This window comes from Gymnodraco acuticeps, unplaced genomic scaffold, assembly GCF_902827175.1.
Source record: "Gymnodraco acuticeps unplaced genomic scaffold, fGymAcu1.1, whole genome shotgun sequence".
NCBI lineage: Eukaryota > Metazoa > Chordata > Actinopteri > Perciformes > Bathydraconidae > Gymnodraco > Gymnodraco acuticeps.
The window spans coordinates 134,574-158,845 of NW_022990741.1; the positions used below are offsets into that span (position 1 = coordinate 134,574).

Below are 24,272 nucleotides of genomic sequence, written 5' to 3' on the forward strand. Positions count from 1 at the left end.
GAAAACAGAGGAGCGACAATTCGCCACAACTGCGCCGAGCACTTGACTTTATGCAGGAAGCCAGACAGTGGGACATTGTACGAAAAGTCAGCACACTCAGCACGGATAGTGCGCAACATGATTGCAGCGTCCAGGCAGCTCCCGTTCGAGCATATGCCTTGAGTTGCACACACACACACACACACACACACACACACACACACACACACACACACACACACACACACACACACACACACACACACACACACACACACAACACACACACACACACACACACACACACACACCACACACACACACACACACACACACACACACACACACACACACACACACACACACACACACACACACACACACACACACACACACACACACACACACACACACACCACACACACACACACACACACACACACACACACACACACACACACACACACACACACACACACACACACACACACACACACACACACACACACACACACACACACACACACACACACACACACACACACACACACACACACACACACACACACACACACACACACACAGTATTGTATTATTGAATGAGAGATGTTCCAGGTTGAATTGAGGCGAATATTTGTAATGTTCAGAGGTTGTTGTGTTTAATATTCATGGGAATATTTGTCATTGTTCAAATGATAATAAACATTTGCATAAAGCATATTTGTCCACTCATATGTTGATCAGAGTATTAAAAACTTGAAAAATATTCCTCTAAGGTACATTTAGAACAGATAAAAAATGTGCGATTAATTTGCGATTAACTATGGACAATCATGCGATTAATCGCGATTAAATATTTGAATCGACTGACAGCCCTAATATATATCTATTTATTCAATTTGTTCATATAATATGTTTTATTACACATTCCTACTTTAATGTTTTCTTATATAAATATATTTTTTGATTAATTTTTTTACTTTTGATTGCAGTCATCTTTAATTTCTTATATTTATGTAAATATATGTAATCTATTTAATGTTATTTATTTAATCTTTCAATAGCACATTCTTACTTTAACTTATTCTGTGTATATAAATATTTTATTTTATTTATTGCATATTCTTACTTTAACTCACTTTTAACCTTTTATTTTATTTTTATTTTTTTTAAATGGAGCAACGATCACAAAACCCAATTTCCCTCGAAATATATAAAGTACTGATTTATTATGATTCTCTAGGAAAAATACTAAATACCCATAAAAGAGAGTATGTTTAACTGTGAAGAAAATGTTTGTGTTTCAAGCAATGCAGCTCATGATCCAAAATACTAACTAATGCCAAAATAATACGATGAATAAATCTCTGAAATTGACAAAAAAAGTTCAATATGTTCGGCACAAATTGATTTTGTTTTAAGAGTACATCATATTTTCATTATTTTGACGTTTATATACTATTGCAAACAGATACGGACTACAGGAGATGACCATGTATGACACCCCATGATAACAGAGCAGCCTGACACACGTTAAACATGAATCAGAAATGTAATCTTTATAAATGTTGATACTGAAGATTCCACTCCCAGGCCTTAATCCTCAGGTCAGATTTCAAAAGACTGAATATGTTTTGTTTGTGACCTAGATAGTTTGATTCTTTCATTATCTCCATGACTAACAAAACAGATATTGTGGCACTCCTTGATTATAGAATATCTTGACACGAGTCAAGCTAGTTATAGTTCCTTCTACTGTTATGAAAACATCCCGATATTAATGCATGAGATAAATAGTCGGTAACAGAATTCTCAAAGATGCCGGCTAAACAACTGTTTCAGAAGAACATTTTGCAACAAGGTTTTGTCAAAAGAGTCAAAGCTCAAACAGAGAGAAAGAAAATGTGGACCATACGATGGAAATATCGCGTTTCTGTTTGTTTTATGGATGCATGTTTTATGTTTGATCATAAAAAATTCTGTTTCCATTGCACATTAAGAACTGGCATTTTTTTCAATCAATACATTTGATGAAAAATACTTCCTACCCCAGCCACTAGTGAAATACAAAATAAATAATTTTCTTTATGTGCATAGAAAACTGGGATGAGAACACAGACTTACAACATTAAAAATATATAACGGTAAAATATATAAAAAATGTTGAATGACAATTTAATTCTGATTTTGTTTTATACTGAATACATTGGGATTTTTGACTGCTGGTCGCACAAAACGTGACATAATTTGTCATCTTGAAACAGTGGATGCTATTTCATTTTTTATACTATATAATTAATTGAAAATATATCTTAATAGATTTATTTGTAATGCAAATAATCATTTATTTATTATTTCCCACTTATTCTCACTCTATTCAAAGGAAAACCGCCATGCCATAATAACAGTAAGCTTTCTCAGGAGTGACCTCTCCATCTGCTGCTTTCCATCCCCCTCAGTACCGCTGTTTCTGACAGCCTGATGGGGGTAAGTGTTTTCTGTCAGACCACCCCTTTGACCCCTGAGAGTTTCCCCCCCCCCCCCCCTCACCTTGTTAGCCACGGCGTTAACGCTGGGCCGCGCGTCAAAGATGGTGAGTTTGGGGGTGTCGTTGGCCTCTCTGATCACGTCCAGGTAGCGCTCGTCATCTTTGTTTCTCTTCCCGGACATCCCGACCAGAGGCTGACTGCAGCGGACGATCACCGCCTGGTTCTCCCTGTGGATCCATGACAGGACCTGAAATACATTCAACAGAGTCAGGTGGATTGAAAAAGTAAAAAAAGACTGAATAAAAGCACAACGTTTTACTGCAACGGACACGAGAGCAGGCTGATGAAACCACAGTTTAGACTTGGGTGCACAATTATTGTAAATCTTATCGAAAACGCAATGTGGGAGGGATTGCAGGGAGCACAATATTTGTTAAAGGCTAAATGTGTGTTAAAATAGTATTATAGTAGTTTGACTAGTTTGAATGAAGTATTATGGAAAAGCAGAGATAACCCAGCCTACAAACCGTATTCTCCAGAATTAACTAAACATATTGGTTTGGTATAGATCTTCTTGGAAGAAATAAATAAATCACACCAAAATAATTGTATATATTTGTTATGAGAATAAAGAGGCGGAAAAAAAACAATCCCTCCAACATAATATGAAAATTGAAATACCAAAAGATCGCAATTAGCTATTATCTGGAGGAGTGGGTCGTATTAAACCTCTCTGAAGAACCAGCACCTTACCGTGGTAGAGAGGTTTGTGTGCCCTGATGAACCTGGGGGCTGTGTTGTCTGGAACCTTGTGTTCCTGGTAGGGTCTCCCATGGCAAATTGGTCTCAGGCAAGGGGCCAGACTAAGATTGGTTCAAAAGACCTCATGAAAGAACAACAAAGAAGTGAGGATACCCGGCCCGGAGGAAGCCCAGGGTCCCCTTCTGGAGCCAGGCCCAGAAGGAGGACTCGTCTGCGAGCGTCTGGTGGCCGGGCTTGCCACGGAGCCCGGCCGGGCACAGCCCGAAAAGGCAATGTGGGCAACACCTCCGCTTCTCCGTCCCGCGGGCCCACCACCTACGGGAAACAGCGATGGGGTCGGGTGCGCTGCCATAAGGGTGGCAGTGAAAGCAGAGGGTCTCGACGGACTAGACCCGGGCGACAGAAGCTGGCTTTGGGGACGTGGAACTCTCTGGGGGGGAAGGAGCCGGAGCTTGTGCGGGAGGTGGAGCGTTACCAGTTGGATCTGGTTGGGCTCACCTCTACGCACAGCATCGGCTCTGGAACCTTACTTCTGGATAGTGGTTGGACTATATTCTTCTCCGGAGTTGCTCAAGGTGTGAGGCGCCGGGCGGGTGTGGGGATACTCACAAGTCCCCGGTTGGGTGCTTCGTTGTTGGAGTTTACCCCAGTGGACGAGAGGGTCGCCTCCCTACGCCTGCGGGTTATGGGGGGGGAAACTCTGACTGTTGTGTGTGCTTATGCACCAAACAGCAGTTCAGAGTATACGGCCTTCTTGGAGACCCTGGAAAGAGTCCTGTATGGGGCTCCTGAAGGGGACTCTTTAATCTTGTTGGGAGACTTCAACGCACATGTGGGCAATGATGGAGACACTTGGAGGGGCGTGATTGGGAGGAACGGCCCCCCTGATTTGAACCGGAGTGGTGGTTTGTAACTGGAATTCTGTGCTAGTCATGGATTGGCCATAACAAACACCATGTTCGAACATAAGGATGCTCATAAGTGTACGTGGTACAAGAGCACCCTAGGCAGAAGGTCCATGATCGATTTCGTTATCGTATCATCGGACCTGAGGCCGTATGTTTTAGACACTCGGGTAAAGAGAGGGGCGGAGTTGTCAACTGATCACCATCTGGTGGTGAGTTGGGTCGAGTGGCGGGGGAAGCCTCTGGATAGACCTGGTAAGCCCAAACGTGTAGTTCGGGTGAACTGGGAACGTCTGGAGGAGGCCAAAGTTCAGGAGGCCTTCAACTCACACCTCCGGTGGAGCTTTTCGGACATTCCTGTGGAGGTTGGGGACATTGAACCAGAGTGGTCGGTGTTCAAAGCCTCTATTGCCGAAGCCGCGGCGGGGAGCTGTGGTCTCAAGGTCTTAGGTGCCTCAAGGGGCGGTAACCCTCAAACCTCCTGGTGGACACCGGTGGTCAGGGAAGCCGTCCGACTGAAGAAGGACGCCTTCAGGGATTTGTTTTCCCGGGGGAAACCCGAGGCAGTTGCAAGGTACCGATAGGCCCGAAGGGCAGCAGCCTCAGCCGTGGCCGAGGCAAAGCAGCGGGTGTGGGAGAAGTTCGGAGAAGACATGGAAAAGGACTTTCGGGCGGCACCAAAGTTGTTTTGGAAAACTGTCCGACACCTCAGGAGGGGGAAGCAGGGAACCATCTAAGCTGTGTACAGTAAGGATGGGACGTTGTTGACCTCAACTGATGGAGTGTTAGGGCGTTGGAAGGAACACTTTGAGGAACTCCTGAACCCGACAACTCCACCCTCTATGTTAGAGGCAGAGCACAGGGGATCAACACCAATCTCCCGGGGGGAGGTCACTGAGGTCGTCAAACAACTCCACAGTGGCAAAGCCCCGGGGGTGGATGAGATCCGCCCAGAAATGCTGAAGGCTCTGGGTGTTGAGGGACTGTCATGGTTGACACGTCTCATCAACGTTGCGTGGAAGTCAGAAACAGTACCGAAGGAGTGGCCAACCGGGGTGGTGGTTCCCCTTTTCAAAAAGGGGGATCAGAGGGTGTGTGCCAATTACAGAGACATCACACTACTCAGCCTCCCCAGGAAAGTTTACTCTAAGGTACTCGAAAGGAGGGTCAGGCCGATTGCCGAACCTCAGATTGAGGAGGAACAATGCCGATTCCGTCCTGGTCGTGGAACGACGGATCAGCTTTTTACTCTCGCAAGGATCCTGGAGGGGGCCTGGGAGTACGCTTATCCGGTCTACATGTGTTTTGTAGACTGGGAGAAGGCGTATGACCGAGTTCCCAGGGAGTTACTGTGGGAAGTGCTGCAGGAGTATGGGGTGAGGGGGTCTCTACTCAGGGCCATCCAATCTCTGTACTCCCAAAGCGAGAGTTGTGTCCGGGTCCTCAGCAGTAAGTCGGACCCATTTCCGGTGAGGGTTGGCCTCCGGTGAGGGTTGGCCTCCGCCAGGGCTGCGCTTTGTCACCAATCCTGTTTGTAATATACATGGGTCGGATTTCGAGGCGTAGTCGTGGGGGAGGGGGTCTGCAGTTCGGTGGACTAAGGATTGCACCACTGCTTTTTGCAGATGATGTGGTTCTAATGGCTTCATCGGTCTGCGACCTTCAGCACTCACTGGATCGGTTCGCAACAGAGTGTGAAGCGGCTGGGATGAGGATCAGCACCTCCAAATCTGAGGCCATGGTTCTCAGCAGGAAACCGATGGACTGTCCACTCCAAGTAGGGAATGAGTCCTTATCCCAAGTGAAGGAGTTCAAGTATCTCGGGGTCTTGTTCTCGAGTGAGGGAACAATGGAGCGTGAGATGGGCCGGAGAATCGGAGCAGCGGGAGCGGTACTGCAGTCGCTTTACCGCACCGTTGTGACGAAAAGGGAGCTGAGCCAGAAGGCAAAGCTCTCCGTCTACCGGGCCATTTTCCTTCCTACCCTCACCTATGGTCATGAAGGATGGGTCATGACCGAAAGAACGAAATCGCGGATACAAGCGGCCGAGATGGGTTTTCTCCGCAGGGTGGCTGGTGTCTCCCTTAGGGATAAGGTGAGAAGTTCGGTCATCCGGGAGGGACTCTGAGTTGAACCGCTCCTCCTTCGCGTCGAAAGGAGCCAGTTAAGGTGGTTCGGGCACCTAGTTAGGATGCCACCTGGGCGCCTCCCTAGGGAGGTGTTCCAGGCACGTCCAGCTGGGAAGAGACCAAGGGGTGGACCTAGGACCAGGTGGAGGGATTATATCTCTTCGCTGGCCTGGGAGCGCCTTGGGATCCCCCAGTCAGAGCTGGTTGATGTGGCCAGGGAAAGGAAAGTTTGGGGCTCTGCTGGAACTGCTACCCCCGCGACCCGACCACGGATAAGCGGGAGAAGATGGATGGATGGATGGATGGATGGTCGTATTAAATGACATACTCTATCACAGAAACACTTAAATATAGAGAAGTAAAGTGAAAAGAGTCAAACTGTTAGTAGCGGTTTGTGTTGTTTTTCTTGGAAACTGTTGTTATAGTTGCAGCATGTGCAGTACAGGGTCCAGTGCAGTACCATACCAACAGCTGATTGGTTGAAATAAGTTGAATGCAGATCTGTTTGGACTCACTGGTATGCGTCCTCTGGACCTGAAGGCTGCCACTCTCCTGAGGTCCTCCTCTTTACTCTTAAAGGGTACGGCCAGCACGGTGGGGTAGGTGTCGCACAGCTCGTAGTTCTTATTGATGAAGGTGATACGCCACTTGTTATTGGGTAAGCCCTGCGAAGGAAAATGATCAGTTGGTCACTTCATACGCAGAAATGCTCCTTTTCTACTCAACTTAGGGTGTATTTTACTAACAAACAAAACAGAGCTATGCCTCGTAGCAATGAGTCTTGATAAGGAGTAGGTAATACATCTGTAATAGTAGAGTCCTAAAGCTGCCTTACCTGCCGTCTGAACTCCTCTATGGGTTTGTAGATGTCCCAGCCGTTCTCCCCGTACTTCTCCTGAGTCACATATGCAAAGAGTGGCTGCACCCAGAGGAGACACGGAGAATTTTTATGAATAAGATTTTAGGATTACATTACATTACATTGCATTTAGCTGACGCTTTTGTCCAAAGCGACTTACAATAAGTACATTCGACCAGGAAGACACAACCTTGAAGAAAACAGAATCATATAAGTATATCAGGTTTCATAGAGCCAAACATTTCAAGTGCTACTCAACTGGCTTTAGGTAATCCAGTCCTTTATTGGTATAAAAGTGCTTCGTTAATCGTTCTAACGCTCGAAGTGGAGTCGAAAGAGATGAGTTTTCAGTTTGCGCCGGAAGATGTGCAAGCTATCTGCCGTCCTGATGTCAATGGGGAGCTCATTCCACCATCTTGGAGCCAGGATAGCAAACCCACGTGTTTTCGCCGATGGGAACTTGGGTCCCCCTCGCAGCGAGGGCGCAACGAGTCGTTTGGCTGATGCAGAGCGTAGTGCACGCGCTGGGGTGTACGGTTTAACCATGTCCTGGATGTAGGAAGGGCCAGATCCATTCGCAGCACGGTAAGCAAGTACCAGTGTCTTGAAGTGGATTCTAGCAGTTACCGGAAGCCAGTGAAGGGAGCGGAGGAGCGGAGTGGTGTGGGAGAATTTAGGAAGGTTGAAAACCAGACGAGCCGCTGCATTCTGGATGAGCTGCAGAGGTCGGATGGCACATGCAGGTAGACCAGCCAGGAGGGAGTTGCAGTAGTCTAGGCGTGAGATGACGAGAGCCTGGACCAGAACCTGAGTCGCTAGGATAGTAAGGTTTTAGCAGCAGGACTAAAACATGAGAAGAACTGATTTACAGGTCATATTTTGTCAGATTCTGGGGAGAAACTGGTGTGTTTCCCCATGTAATAACAGCATTATTTGAATGATCCCATTAGCATTCCCGCACAAGGAACAATTGATAACAAAATAATTTTGTAAGTTTTGTGTGGTAACAATGTTTTCAGGTTGGTGTGATGGTCGAAGTTATTTCAAATATCAATTGTCAAATTACTTTCCCCTTTTATTTATTATAAACATTGTAGAACTGAGACATGTGATGTATTTGAACATCTTTTAAAGTGATTTTTTTCTGTCTAACCAACAGTCAAAAAAGATGGTTCTTACTGATATGATCCATTTAGAGTCACGGCTTACGTTTGTTCTTGTTTGGGTTATTTTCCACTACTAAGCCAGAAAGATGTGCCCCAGTTCTTCATTCAGAAATTGAACAGTGAATGTCTGAATTCACTCGTGTGAGTAAAACATGAGCTATACAAAATCCTTAATACAAACGCTGCCTGCTTGGTTGGTGTCCAGTACAGCCAGGGGGTATTTGGCAGAATAAATGTACAGATTTTAATGTGTCCACTGGCCCATAATAAAGACATTAGCTCTGCTGAGGCTAGCTCTGACACACATGTAGCATGCAGGAGTATTAGCCCAGCTGATGGAGCTGTGGTGTGGGTGGGCAGCTGATGGCTTGAGGGGGCTGCATCTCTGCATTCAACACTTGCTTTGAAGCAATGCAGGAGGACTGGATGAACATCTCCTTTATCAGCGAATATGGTTTGCTGCTTTCACCCCTGTGTATCACTAGGGATATTTTTGGATATCGGATCATGTTGGCTGTGATAATTCATATGGCACAGTTTGTTTGAGTTTTGATCCCAGGGCCATTACAGCAGAAAACATACATTCAATAATATCAGGCTTTTAATATAAAGCCCTGGCTTTGACGATAATAGTTTTTACAACTTTCCAATTGAGCAACTTCCTTATGTGCAGCCTCGTTTCCACTAGGAACATTGTTGCTGTATCGGTGGTCTTTATGTACACAAATTGGCATTTAAAAAGTTACAAAATCTTTAAAACAAATGAATATTTGGTAGTGATGTTCACGACAGAAGCTGGTGAAAAATGGAAAGTGGGAAATTATATGAATAAATAATTTTATGGCAGTTTTTCTTTTTACACAGACATCCGAAAACTTTTTTTGTTGTGACACACAAGAGCTGATGCACTCAAGGATCAAAACTGGACTTGTTTTCAAACTAAAAGGCAGGGGAGTGTTTTGTTTAAAGTGATTCCTACATACAGTACATAATGTTTATTTTGCTCTAGATTGTATAGTATTGAACACAGGCTTATCCAACCAATGTAGATCAAACCATCTGAGAAAATAGGGGTTCCTTCTGTATCTTAATTGAATTCATTTGCTAGCCAATCACCCTTTTGTGTGTCGGTCAGTAGGGGGCAGTAGCGTGAGAATCTGCCTTACCAGACCGTGTGAGAGGGGGAAGGCGTATTTGAAGATGAGCTCGAAGATATCCCTCCTGCTGTGACCTTCCTGCTTCAGGGCGAACCTCAAGTTCCTCATGTCCTGCGGAAAGAGAAGATCAACCACTTAACCACCAACACACACAGCATCTAAGACAGTACTGCAGAAGAAGAAAATAAGTGTGATTGAATTTAGAACTAGAGTATTCCACACTGTCACTCTTTAAAAATAACTCATTACCACAGCAGTCAGATATCCGGATAGTGATGCCTGGCTGAGCGGCGGCCACAGCTAGCTGCAATTTCTTAAAAAGGTACCCTGCAGAGGTTTTGACTTCCTGTTTGTTTAGAAAGCTCTACATGTCTCCTTTATTTTGTGAGGTAGTACAAGCACCAACTATCAGCTAGCAGTAGGGCTGCCTTCATCTAGTAGAATGAACGTTAGTCGGCTAAAAAAAATGTTAGTCGAGTAATTTTTCATTGGTCCATAAGTCCCAGGAAAGAAAACCTCCCACCTGTGCGATGAGTGTGCTCAGTCATGTCAGCTGGCAAACCCCTCCAACTTCATACTGAGCTGTGCCTCATTAAGTTGATCTTGTCTGGTAGGAAATGTCAAAGTGTGGATAACAAAAAGTCGCCTTCCACATCCAAGCCACTGAAGCGCATCTTATCAAAAGCTGGCTTCATTGCAAAACACAGAGTTTAAATATCCGACAACATGTGTTACTTTCTCATGATCGAAGGAAAACAGCAGCAGTGAGTCAGGCAGCAACCCAGCCTTATATCCAGGGGTGCACATAACTTTTTGAGTGAGTAACGGCCCGTCTACACTACAAGCGTCGAAAAAGCTTCAAGCTGGGCGTGTCTGAGGCATGGCGATTTTTTGCGAGCAACGCGACCAACAACCAATCACATGAATCTCCCACCCCCGACATACAAAGCAATAGCAATGTTAAAACGAAGTAAACTGGATATAAAATCCCCAAACAGGCGAAAACCTACCAGTTTCACCCACTGTCTCTGCCACCTCCCTCCATGCCTCGCTCCTCCGGTTTGTATCCCGGTAGATGAACAGAGACTGATCATACAGCACCGGGTGATTCACTACCGCTATAATGAATTTTCCCTCCATTTTTTTGAATATGAGGAAATGACCTGCGTAGTCTCTCCCAGCATACACGCGGTTTGATTGGCTAGCTTGTACTGGCAGATTTGCATAAACGGGATTTCATTGGCTGACGCCAGCTTCGAGCAAGCATCGAGCCTCAAAAGTTGAACATTGTTCAACTTTTGACGCCGATAGACGCTCGCGATGCTTGCAACGCCTTGCCATGCTACCCACAATGCAGTTCGGCGAAGTTTGAAAATATCCTACGTCACCCCATTCAAATGAATGGGCGAAGCGTTGAAAGCATTTTTTGACGCCTGTAGTGTAGACGGGCCGTTACTCAGATGAGTACCAGGAGACAGCGTTTGGTACTCACCCCACACGAAACGTGGTCCTCCTCAATGTCTCCTTCACTGTCCTCTATTTACACTTCTTGCATGATAGATGATGAAGATGCACCTCCCTGTCTCTTTTTAAGCCTCCGATTTGCTTTCTCCAAAACTTGTTGCCAAAACTGTGAAGTCCTTGCATTTCCTGAGGCCAAGTTGAAGGATCAAATACTAAGAAATGATCACATGACTTGAAGTCACATCTGATTTCAGATGTGGGAAGTCACTAAGTACACTTATTCAAGTACTGTACTTAAGTACAATTTTGAGATATTTGTACTTTACTTGACTTTGATCTAATTTGTAAAATTAGCTGCACCTTTACCAGCTTTGAGAACACTTTAATGATCAATCATTACAAAACATATCATATATATTATTCTGAAATGGACAATGACAATGACTACTTTTACTTTTGGTACTTTAACTATATTTTGATGAGAATACTTTTCTAATTTTACTTGAGTAACATTTTGAATGCAGGACTTTTACTGTAACAGAGTAACACTCTGGTACTTCTACTTTTACTCAAGTACAAGATCTGAGTACTTCTTCCACCTCTGTCTGATTTCAAACTCTTCCATAACACCCTGAGGAAGTTTGCAACTGTGTGTTTTACTCCACTTTGGTGTAAATAAAACTGCAGCAGCTTGACCACAGAGCGTGAACGTTGTGATCAGCTGATATTGCGCAGTCCTCCAGTGTGCGCGCAGGGCACAGAATGTGCACAGGGGAGTCTCCCACTGCAGCCAGTTGAAGGAGTTTTGGCACAATTCTATTGTTCATACCGACGTCTGTGCACACGGCGACCAACTCTGTTGTCCGGTGATCTAAGCCTCTGCCTCTTGTAAAGCTTCACATGTCCGTCGGTTATGCCCTGCGCGGCGCGACCAGCCCCAGTTCAATCAGTCACAGAAATACCGAAGAGTTTGTGCAGGGAGCGAAACTGCAACGTAGCTGCTTAATGTCTTTGGGTTTTTTTTACATGTCTCGTAGTTTACTCCATTGAGTGTTGACAAGAAACACGTGTAGACGAAATATGTGTTTTGTTTTGAGGTACGCAAAGGCGCGTAGTGACACAAGTGACGTTACGCAATTCAGATTTTTGCCGCGCATGCGTACCAGTTATGTGCACCCTTGCTTATATCATTATAATGACTAATAATTCTTGCCTCAGAAAAAATTGAAATGTATTCCATAATGAGTGCATAATGGGCAGAGGAATTGTTGCAATGGGCATACTGTTTCTGTTTGCTCGGTATTAATAGTTTTTTTAATATTTATTTTCCTTTAAATATAAAATTAAATGTTCATTTTCCCTATTTTTTAATGATTTTATTGGCGTTACAACTTAGTTACACATCCAAAAGTTGTGTGAGTGATGATGTAGGTTATGTTATACTGTGTTGAGAGAATATATTAACTAAATGTTAAGTGTGTTTGCTTGTTCTGGTGTACATTTATTATATATTTCAAAGGCTATTATCTTTTAGAGACACAACGTACAATGATGTTACTAAGAATGTTATTTCTCAGCCCTGGAACTGAAACCAGAAAAAAAAAAAGATATGTGGTATATTAAAAATCATAATATATCATAAAAAGATGTCGACTAAAGAACTACTGGTTAGTCGAGGGCAGCCTAGCTAGCAGTCAATAACATTCCTTATTTTTCACACACACACACACACACACACACACACACACACACACACACACACACACACACACACACACACACACACACACACACACACACACACACACACACACACACACACACACACACACACACACACACACACACACACACACCACACACACACACACACACACACACACACACACACACACACACACACACACACACACCTTGCAGGTGATGTCCAGGCCGTAGGAGTTTTCCCCTCTGCTCGAAGCCCCGCCCATCTTCTCCACCCGACCGATGGCACCCAAAGGGACGTCCAGCGTCAGTGCCACATCCTACAACAAACAGCAGCACACACAAGCACCAAATGATGAATGAAAATAGCATTATTTATATATTAATATGAGTTGTTTCAGAGTCCCTACAACGTAAATATATGTATATATGAAATATATCAAATGCTCTCATGACCCCATACATATGTAAAAGAGAGGAAACTTTAGACATACATAGATACTCTTGCGACCTTAGATAGACCTCAGCTACACTCAGACTTTCTTATTAGAAATAATTCACATGGAGGTTCATCTCTAACTAATTGTATTACTATGCAGCAGGCAATCAACTGCTGATGGTTTTTATCCACGGCAGACATTGAGGAACTTAATTGTTAAAAGAATCTGCTTCAGACTGTGCATCCAGATGAGATCTTTCTGTCTGCGAGTGGATAATCATGTGTCTCCGCACCTTCATAACCAGTTCAGTATCTCTTCTAAATCACACAAGGGCACAGCTGGATCTAAGAAAACCTGAAGCTATTATGCCTGCTTTGTCTGTGTAAAAAATGTAAACATTAAAAATATATTAATGACAAGCACTCCTCATCTTAAAATATGTCTTCCAAGTCTGTGGGTGTTTCTCAATGTCGAGTACGCTTGCTTGGTAGCACATGTCTTCCGAGTCACTTGCTTCAGAAGCGAGGCAAGAATACTTCCTGGCATTTGGAAAACGAAGAGTGGAACAGGCGAGCAAGTGTGCGTCATATGAGAGGCCACGCCTTACATTTTCCGCCACAGATTTGGGGAAATTGGTACGTGTGCAAAGCATTGTGGGGATTTTAAGACCGCGGAGTCTACACATGTGCAGCCTAGACATTTCTCGCTACGAAGTACGCCGGCCTCGGTATAATTCCAAGTATGCTGGACATTGGAACAGTCCTTCGGTGGCACTCGATGACGTAGTATGCTTGAAATAGTGGCTCTGGAGCAGCTTTACTCGACATTGAGAAACACCCCGTGTGTCTGTTCTGTGTCCAACAATCATACTTTTTACCTCTGCACATTAATTGGTATATTTTGCACATTTCTGCACAATACTACCACTTTCAAAGCAAAAAAGCTCCTCAAATCCTTATTCTTCTTCACCTTTTTGTACATTTGTATTATGTGTTATTGTATACAAATGTTCAGACTTGTTTTTTTTAAGTTTTTATAATATTTATTTATTTGCTTAAATTTACATTTTAATTTATCTCATTACAGTATGTTTATGTTTGAGCCATTATACACAGAAGCAAATGTCTTGTATCAAATATGAAAACATACTTTGCAATGAACCTGATTCTGAATACCACAGCATCATCATATCCATAATGTTACCTACTCATACAGAGTGCAAGTTTTGGAGAACAGGACATTATTTTTGACTGTTTCACATAAATCCATGTTATATAAGGTTCTTTCAGAATGAATATTATTCCAAAGAAGACGTGGGGTGATTTTAAAAGTACCTGTTCTGGTTATGGAACTTAATACCCTCTTTCTTTTTGATCACAACCCCAGTAATAGTGTGACCCGCAATTCCCTTTGGGTTTTCTGTGAACTTGATGGTTTTCCCTTAATTTAAATCCTGTGCTTTAAGTGGATCTCAGATTTAGTTTTCCCACAGGAAGAGCAGCATGACCCGCCATTATTTTCTTATCAGTTCAGTATGAAATGACATAATTATGTAAAAAATGTCTGTAGGGCAATAATGTCTGTGTGTCACACCACTTCCTGTAATCTCCCTATAGTTCAAATATCTTCTGGAACGATGAGTTACACTTGTGAGGATAACAGATAACTGCTGTAATGGGGCTTCAGTCTGTAACATTACATTACATGTTACTTGTTTTATCCAAAGCGACTTACATACTCAATACTGTGGACAATCCCCACAGGAGCAATTTGGGGTGAAGTGTCTTGCCCAGGGACACAACGTGCTGACTGCAGTGGGGTTTGAACCTGTGACCCCCTGATCCCAACACCAAGGCTCTATCCACTGCGCCACACGCCCCCTGTAACAACAGACCAGAGCAATAGAGTGGTGCAGGAATGAGTCCTAAAACCCGAAAGAGTTCAAATGTTTCCCCCAACGTTTTTTGAGCGGTACTGTAGATGCTTAAATTAGATCTGTTGCTAACACAAGCTGAAGAGATGTTATGTTTCGTTCTACGACATAAAATACATCAGTAAATACCTCAGTGATGAATTTCCAAAGCTTTTACGCGTAATAAAAATGGGGATTGCAAACAAGTGACTAAATTGGACTACTAAAAGTAATAAAGCTGAAAACGAGTCCACCGTTAACTTAGCGTTGGCAGCCATGTGACCGTGATGTCGTTATTTGAATGCGTAGAGTTAGCTTTTGACTTCTGGCCATTGCACTTACGCTTCAAAAATCATAAAATGGTGTAAATATGTAGAGATTACCATGCTGAACAAAACTTGTAAGTATCACAAATATGCGTTTGCCACAGAGATTATTTTCTGCAATATTCGAAAATTCTATGGAAAAAAGAGACATGTTGAAGACCTTCATCTGCCAAACACACAGACACTCACACACACAATCTTGAGTTTAAAACGACTTACAGGATCTAAGCTCTTGAAGTAGAGTCTGTAGTTGGTGATCAACACCTTTCCCTTCACCGCTCCACTGAACGGACAGATGTAGATGGTTTCTTTATCTGGAAACAGATGGAGACAAATATTGTTTATACATTCCACCTTCTCTCATGTTTTATCTTACAGATCCCTCACTAGCACTGTGCTTTGGAAATCATTATACAGTTGGTAGGCAGTGTGAGGGAAGAAACCATCTGAGGAGGAGAGGAAGCGAAAACAGAGAAGAGAAGCGTGCAGCTAAGGTAGGCTATAAATACATCCACTCTGCGTGACCACTGAGGGTATAATTGTAGACCGTCCCACTCGGCAACAGGCAACTAAATCATAATAATTAGAATGTAATTAGTCAGAGCTATGAACTTGGTGACATTCACTACAACACATTCTAATTAAATAATTTACTTTCATGAAGATAGATGATAATCAAACTACTGTATGCTGATTTGGCTACGCGGCTGATGTACACAAGGTGTTAGCAATAATGGCTAAAACTATAACATCACCTTCACTAATAACGTGTGCAGAAGAAACAAAATCTTGAGAGAACACAGGGATTTTGGCCTTTGCAGACTATTAACATGCACATTAACCACTAAAGGTGAAGGAAACCCCCCCAAAAAAAAGCAGAATAAAATGTTTCTGGTCTTTTGGAAAGTCCTGACAAAGCACAAATTCATACTTTTTATAAAATCAAGATATTAGTGTAGTTAATTCGACAGCATTTGTTTACATTATCATAGCAACATCTTCTTTATTTTGGGATCATACCATTGTAATAAACCACATCAATTAAGCTGTGTAAAGTGAACAAACACAAATGATCCCAAGATCAAACACACACCTTCAAGGCCTTATCCACTGAGTCATGTGCATGCCTTCACACTTTCATTTTATTGAGCTATATGTACTCACCTATAATTCTCTCCTCCCCCGGCAGCAGGGACACATCAGCTAACAACTCCATCTTCAGAGACTCTCTGGAGGACTACAAACACACACAGAAGACCAGGCATTCAGAGAAATTCATAGAATAAATGGCAGTAGCTCAAAGAGGCGGTAAAATTAAGTGCCTTTTTTTCAGTTGAAGTACCACAGAGGGAACAAATGGTGGAGAAAGGGCAATTTGCTTGAGCTAGTTCAAGTGAGGTCGGACTTAGTGTTCAGTGAGACGAGACACTGTGAACACAGCACTCTTCCTTTTTAAGATGTCGAGCTGACAAGCTGTGACAGAGGATTTGACACTGCTGCTTCTCATCCATATTTGGAGTTATAAATGATTATTTTTTACTTCAGAGCCTCACTATTGGTATTTTAATTAGGGGGTGTTTCTCAATGTCGAGTAAAGCTGCTCCAGAGCCACTATTTCAAGCATGCTACATCATCGAGTGCCACCGAAGGACTGTTCCAATGTCCAGCATACTTGGAATTCTACAGAGCCCGGCGTACTTCGTTTGGAGAAATTTCGAGGCTACACATGTGTAGACTCCGGTCTTAAAATCCCCACAATGCTTTGCGCACAGACCAATTTCCCCAAATCTGTGGCGGAAAATGTAGGGCGGGGCCTCTCATATGACGCACACCTGCACACTTGCTAGCCTGTTCCACTCTTCGTTTTCCGAATGCCAGGAAGTATTCTCGCCTCGCTTCTGAAGCAAGACGCTCGGAAGACATGTGCTACCAAGCAAGCGTACTCGACATTGAGAAACACCCAGTGTTCTTCTTCGGGACCTTATATTTAATTGATTTAATTTGGGATTTAAATACAATGTTTATTCATCTTTCTAAATAACAAGGATCAAAAAGGAAAGGATGTGTTCAATTCAAGGCACTCCATGAGCTAAACACTTGTTTTAATCCAGCTGGGGACTGTTTACAATGATACTGTATTTGAATAATCCTAGATCAAATGTACATTAAAAGGTCATGAACATATTGTCTTTAGTGATTTTAATGGTATGGTAAATGTCTGTTTCTTTGTTTCGCGTCTTAAATATTTGCCCTTGGTGCTGCTGTAAAAAAAAGTTTTACACTTCATTGGAAAATGGAGTGTAATCACATCTTATCGTAGAATGAAAAGACTAAGATTCAAAATGACTGCCGCAAGTCTTTAACCATTAATGGGAGTCAGTTTTTATGATTGCAATTCATCACATATGCAGACTCTTAATTTGTTGTGCACTAAAACAGAATGAACAATAGTACATATAGGACATTCATTCATAGAGCAACTGACTAACACGGTTCACAGAGGATTCTTTCTGCACTTGCTGAATAAATATATTTACTGACTTTTAGTCCATTTTTGCAGCCTCCAGCATTCCAGGTCTGCTTGGAAGTAATAAAATGTGACCAATCCATCAGCCATTTACTTTTTTTATGTCAACTTTTACACACATTTTGGTTAAAGACGTGAACATTTAAAATAATAGGTAAAAGTATGTGTTTTCATTAGATGGCGATGATCATATAATTGAACAATTTGGACTTTTCTTGTTGAGAAAACGTGACCATTCAGTAGGTGAGCTATTACAGAGACCAGGATCTGATCCCTCACTGGCTTCCCTCCATGTAAAAACTGCCACAGTAACCTATATCTCTGCAGTGAAGGAAGAGGGATCTCACCAGCTGAGTATCCTTCTCCAGATTTAAATATTTCAAACATGAACAAGCTGGCACACATTGTCGTCGCAGATGCACCGGACCAGATATAGCAAACAGACACGCATAAATCCACTCACGCTGGAGATGTGTGTGTCCAAGGCGTTGGAGTTGTAGACTGAGACAGGTGAGGCCATCGCTCAGGGAGGGGGGGTTCCACAGGCTGAGGAAGAGAGACACACAGAGACTGTCAGTGGTGTCAGCAGCAAGGATAGAATTCTAAAGCTGGGGTCAGGAGAATACCAGACTATAAGGATTAATCAGCAGATAATGTGAGAGATCCCGGAACATTTTCATAACAGTGCCAGAACACATCATGTCAGATAAGACAGGAGTTGTCAGTTATACTGTTGGCATGGATACTGTCAGCAAAATGCCAGTGGTAACCAGAGGAAGAATATTATACAGTATTAACACAGTCTGAGAAAAAAGGTTTTTGATTTGATTTTCATTTTCACATTTTTCCCTTAAAGATTAAACCAAATCTACCTACAGGTACAAATACATTAAATTAAAATAAAGATGTTGGCGATACAGTAGGTTATGATTTAATATATTGCCCTATATTAAAATACTTTTAACCAAGTCAATGTAATTCAATAATTTGTTCTAGTTTAAGGAAAGCATCCAAAAAACCATCAAATATCCTAGGACTACTTTGACAGGTGATATACACCAAGAGCGCATATCTTTGCAAATGAAATCAATTACATCCTGCACCGATGGAGCAAAGTCACCACCATGTTCACTTTAAAAAGGACATGCTGGTGTAGATGTATGTGACAGATCATTCAATATTCCCTGTGAGCACCAATGAGCCCCCTTCGATATATGCATCATCAATAATGAATGATCTAGCCCCCTTCAAAAGATTGGATTACCGTGTCCAAGTGTAAACACAATAGTTGGCTAAAAGTAAGGTGATAATAGGTGTTCTGTTTACAACACATCTCCAAGTAATGCTGGATGCCAGCTGTCCCTCAACTGTTGTCATGGCAACACTTCTAAAAAGACACTGAACAATTTATCAAGGTAACAATACATTATATGGAACTATCCAGATGTCCACAGGAAAACTCTTCTTCATGGAAACCGGATACATTTGGGTCATAACGTTAGAGCAGCAGGTTAGCTGGCTAACTTTAGGCTGAACTCAGGATTGAAGCTATTGTAGCTAGCACACATAGCTGTGTAGTGTAGCTTTATGGTAAGCTACGCTAAACAGTATCCTACGCACACAGATGAACATTCACACGCATTTTTTTCATCAAATGTATGTAAAGTGCAGATGTGACAGGAGGTCTTCTCCCTCCGTACCGCTGCACGGCACTGTGCCATGCGCCTCCGCGCATTTGTCACTACTGGGCGGCGCCGGAAGTATGAATACAGGGGTGTGGCGTAGCTCGTGACTCACCTGTCAACTCCTTCGCTGGTGGCTGGAGCACGGCGTGGCCTAAATGAATTGTTTGGCGTGGCAGCCGTTTCGCAACACTTTCATCCGGACAGCGCATCTGACTGCCGGTGCGGTGGCGGAGAAATTGCTCCGCTGAAGACTCCCCTGGGCGCAGTGTTGTTATCACCTGGTGAGTTGCCGTTGTCTGCCTCCCTTTATCACCTGACACTTGGCTTATCTTATATTTATTGCTGCAGCGGGATTTTGCCATGGCCTGTGCGCCTCTCTCCCCTGACGGCTCGGGTGCTGTGCTGTGGCTGAATAGATTGTATGTATGGGAACCTGTAAATTCAGTTATTGACATCCATGTGTTTATTTGGCCTCTAAATAATATGATATGTACCTGTGCCCTTTTCAGGGGTGCTATTAATTGTTAGGCCCACCTTCGGACAACTGGTCCTGCTGTTTTGGCTCTTTGCAGTGACTCACTGCTGGGATAAACTTGCTGTTGCTTTGCGAGCTCCGTGGCTGGTGACGTGCCCCCTCCCCCCCCCCCTTCTGGACTTTGAAGCGGTTCGGGCTCTCCGGGAACTCGAAGCCCCAGCCCTGTCTTGTACCTCCTATGCCCCAGTATGAACTTTTAGCTGATTGTATTATGTGTATCTGGTGTTTTTAGAATAGTTAATTGATTTTTATAAAATAAAGTAATTGTGTTAACTGTAACTGAAACTGTCTCTGGCCCGTTACGTAAAACGAACCTGTGTTCCTTGTGGGTTCAATCTTTTATAATCAATAGTTAGTTCCTAGGGGTGAAACTCCCTTAGGTGGCGTTGTTGGCAACACAAACCCTTAACTACACCACACCGTCACATTTGGCGTTGTCGGCAGGATAGCCACATAAAAAGGGCAGAGACATGTTTTAGTTTTTTTTTGCTAAATTGTGTTTAGCAGTTTCAGCAGTGAGTGTGTCTTGTTGTATTGTATTTTTTTTCTGTATTTTCACTGATTATAGAGCCAAAACAGCAGTGTGTGTGTGTGTAATCCCCAAATTAACACCTCCATACCATTTCCTTAGCTTTGGTGTAGCTTTCCCCAGTCGTTATGGAGGAGGAGATGCAGCAGCTCCAGGACCTAGTGTATGAGCTTAGCGCAGACAACGAGCGACTTTGTCAGGAGCGTACTGTTTCCCTGGCGGACTCTGGTGGTGCTTCTTCCTCTTCTGCTCCGGTTAGTCAGGCCCCGTCTGCGGGTGTTGCTGCTGCTGTCACTGAGCGGCTAGTTGTTATCCCAAGGGACCGTAAATGTCCCATGTTTAATGGAAAGACAGGCATAAGCATAGCTGAGTGGTCAGAGGAGGTGCAGGCCTGTGCGCGTGCCCGCCATCTTTCTGCGGCCGTCCAAGCCCTATTCCTCTTTGATCATCTTGAGGGCGAAGCCAAAGAAGAGATCAAGTTTTGCACTAGTGCAGAGCGAGGAGACCCGGGTGCTCGCTATCTTAAAAGGAGCTATATGGTTGTGCTCAGTCTTACGTCACCTTACAACAGGCTTTCTTTTCTCGTCACCAACTCGAAGGTCAGACCCTGCAGGAGTACTCCTTAGCCCTTATGGCTTTAATGGCTCAGGTCATGCAACATGCACCTGATGGGATGCCCAACACAGATATCCTACTACGTGATCAGTTCATTGAGCACGTTCTTGACAGTTCTCTTCGCAGGGAGCTCAAACAAGTTATCCGTCGCCAGCAGCATACCACCTTGCTGGACCTTCGTGGTGAGGCTATTAGGTGGGAGAGGGAGGGTCTTCCAGGGGATGCCAGGGCGCGCAGCTCTTCTTTGCCATCTGCTTATGGGTTTCAGTATGGGGTGCAGGGACGCTTCCAACCCCCTCCTCATGTCACTCCGCCTGAGCCAGGGTTGAGTGACCTGATGGACCTTTTGAAGCGTCAGCAAGAACACCTTAACCAACTCACCCAGACTGTAGCCTCCCTACAGGCCCCTCGCTTCCAAGGTCAAACGTCCCGTAATGGTCCTTTGATCTGCAGAAGGTGTCAGCAGCCTGGCCATTTTGCTTGAGAGTGTGAAGGTGAGCGGGTTCCCTCCCGGCCAGGTGCTTTTCCTGATGCTGGCGTAAACTCCAGTGCTGCTAGGCCATCCCATTCATCCCACCAGGCGGAAAACTAGAGCCCTCTGATCTTTCGAGTCACAGCTCAGTTGGGGAGACCACAGGCTCACAGGAAAGTGCAACGGTCGACTTGATTGCTCCTTGCCCAAACATAAATGTCTTGATAGGAGGTGTAACTGTTACCTGCTTGGTGGACACTAGTTCCATGGTGTCCATACTCACGGAAAGTGTATTCTTGTCGCATTTTGCACCTTGGGGCAACGATCGCCTTCGCTCCTGTCACTGGCTACAGCTGCGAGCAGCCAACTTCATTCCATATATTGGCTACTTGGAGCTAGATATCGAACTGTGTGGCAAGGAGATGGCCAGCTGTGGGATTCTTGTTGTTAAAGACCCCCCTGGTGCAGTGTCTTCTGTCCCTGGAATCCTGGGGATGAATGTGATTCGCCGATGCTATCGAGAACTCTTTGGTACCTTTGGTCTCTCTCTCTCTCTTTGACTCACCCACTGTGACACAGGCACCTGTCACAGTCATTGCAGCTCTACAGGAGTGCCACCAGTCTTCTGCTCAGGTTCTTGGGAACCCAACTGGCACTGTGAGGGTTCGAGGAAAGCGTGCGGTGCGCATACCTGGAGGTGTGATGAAGCTGGTTGCTAGCACCTGTGCTAGGGCTGGGCGATAAATCGATTTTATCGATTAACTCGAGTGTGTAGTTCACGTCGACTTGTTTAAATGAAAATCGGTTTTCTCTTCAACATCCGCCAACGCTTCCCTCTGGGCTCCCGTAGTTCGGAATGGGCTCAGCCCTCCCCCGCACAGTGCGCGCATTTACCAAATAGAGTGATACACAAACAACATGACAACGAGCAGGGAAGAACTTGTTCCAAAGAAAGGCACGGTGTTATCCGTTATTTGGAATTGGTTTGCGTTCGCGAGGTCAGTATGTTTGAAGTCTGTTGCAAAGTATATTTGAAGTCTGTTGCTAGCAAAGGCAGCAGTATGACAAATTTACAGAAGCACCTCAAACAAAAGCATCCTGCTGAATGGGAGAAATGTTGCGCGCAGCGGAATGAAAAAGACCGTGGCACTACAAGCACCTCACGCACAGCCGCAAAAATACAGTCCACCGTAACACAAACATTTTCAAACTGCATCCCATATGACAAGAATTCGGCCCGCTGGAAAGCCATTACAGATGCGGTCGGTATGTATATAGCAAGGGATATGGTGCCAATATATACGGTGGAAAAGCCGGGGTTTATTAACATGATTAAAGTTTTGGACCCCAGGTATATGTTACCAAGCAGAAAGTTCTTCTCCGAAGTTGCCTTGCCTCAGCTATATAATAGCACAAGACAACGGGTCGCAAAGGAGTTTGAAGAGGTGTCCTTTTATTCTGCCACCACAGATTGATGGTCGAGTCGGACGATGCAGCCGTATATAAGTCTTACTGTGCACTTTATTAACAACGACTGGACTCTGCGGGGTGTCTGCCTCCAAACGGCATGCTTTCCAGAGGACCACACAGGTGAAATTATAGCCCAGGGACTAAAAGATGCCCTAAACTCATGGAACCTTGCCGAAGACCGACTCATTTGCATGACGACTGACAGCGGCAGCAACATGATTAAAGCTCTGAAGGACAATGCGTGGCCCAACCTCCAGTGCTTTGGACACAGATTGCACAATGCTATCGGTAAGTAAGTCTAATGGCTATGCATCAAGTTGTGGAAATTGCGTGAAGAATGAGGCAAAACTATTTCTCACGTTGACCACGCAAGTGCGTGAGTCGTTTATTTCCGTGAATGACATGAAAGACATACCGCTCGTCTTAAAGGGGCCGTGGTCACTTAACAGCTAAACGTACAACATCACGACTGTGCATGTAAAACATGAAACACAACACATTGAAAGATGATTGTGAATTATGAATCTCACATTCACTACAAAGTGACATTTTTCCCATTCGCAAGACAGTCTAATTAATGCATCATGTAATTAATGCATTATATCAAGTCAATATTTTGACAAAATGTGTATGAATAAATATCTAATCATAATGGTATACATGCCGTGTGTGTGTCCTTTGTGCATTAATATTTTGCAGAAATTGAAGCAAGACAAGTTTGTGAATGTAGTGGTATGTTCCACTAAAATGTGTTTTGATTATGTATTCTTCATTTACTACAGAGAATGGTGTGAAGGACCCACGGATCGATCGTGCTATTGGGGTATGTAAAAAGGCTGTGTCTGCCTTTTCTTACAGCTGGAAAAAAAGAAGAGACATGAATGAAGTACAGGCAGAGCTTGGTCTACCCACTCATCAGCTGATAACAGAGTCCAGGACCAGATGGGGTTCACGCCAAAGAATGATTGAGAGATTTCTCGAACAGGAGAAGGCTCTAGTCCGTGTCCTGGGTTCGGACAAGAAAAGTCGCCATCTTGTGCCCACTTGGCAAGATCTGGATGTGTTGGAGTCGATAAATAAAGCTGTAAAACCACTCCAAGAATTCACTGATGCACTCTCCAGGGAGTCTTATGTTAGTGTTTCATAC

At 43.9% G+C, this 24,272-nt stretch overlaps 1 protein-coding gene across 1 annotated transcript in view; it reads right to left on the reverse strand.

Annotated features, from left to right (window-relative positions):
- Nucleotides 1-24,272, reverse strand: part of mtm1 (myotubularin 1) — a 67,694-nt gene that overhangs the window by 31,480 nt on the left and 11,942 nt on the right. The window contains exons 2-9 of the mRNA XM_034231954.1: nt 18,283-18,365; nt 16,457-16,529; nt 15,512-15,606; nt 12,824-12,934; nt 9,456-9,557; nt 7,100-7,183; nt 6,780-6,929; nt 2,530-2,715 (exon numbers count right to left, since the gene is read on the reverse strand). Coding sequence (XP_034087845.1) covers nt 2,530-2,715; nt 6,780-6,929; nt 7,100-7,183; nt 9,456-9,557; nt 12,824-12,934; nt 15,512-15,606; nt 16,457-16,529; nt 18,283-18,339 — 858 coding nt within the window. The 5' untranslated portion in view covers nt 18,340-18,365. The remainder of the gene's footprint in view (nt 1-2,529; nt 2,716-6,779; nt 6,930-7,099; nt 7,184-9,455; nt 9,558-12,823; nt 12,935-15,511; nt 15,607-16,456; nt 16,530-18,282; nt 18,366-24,272) is intronic.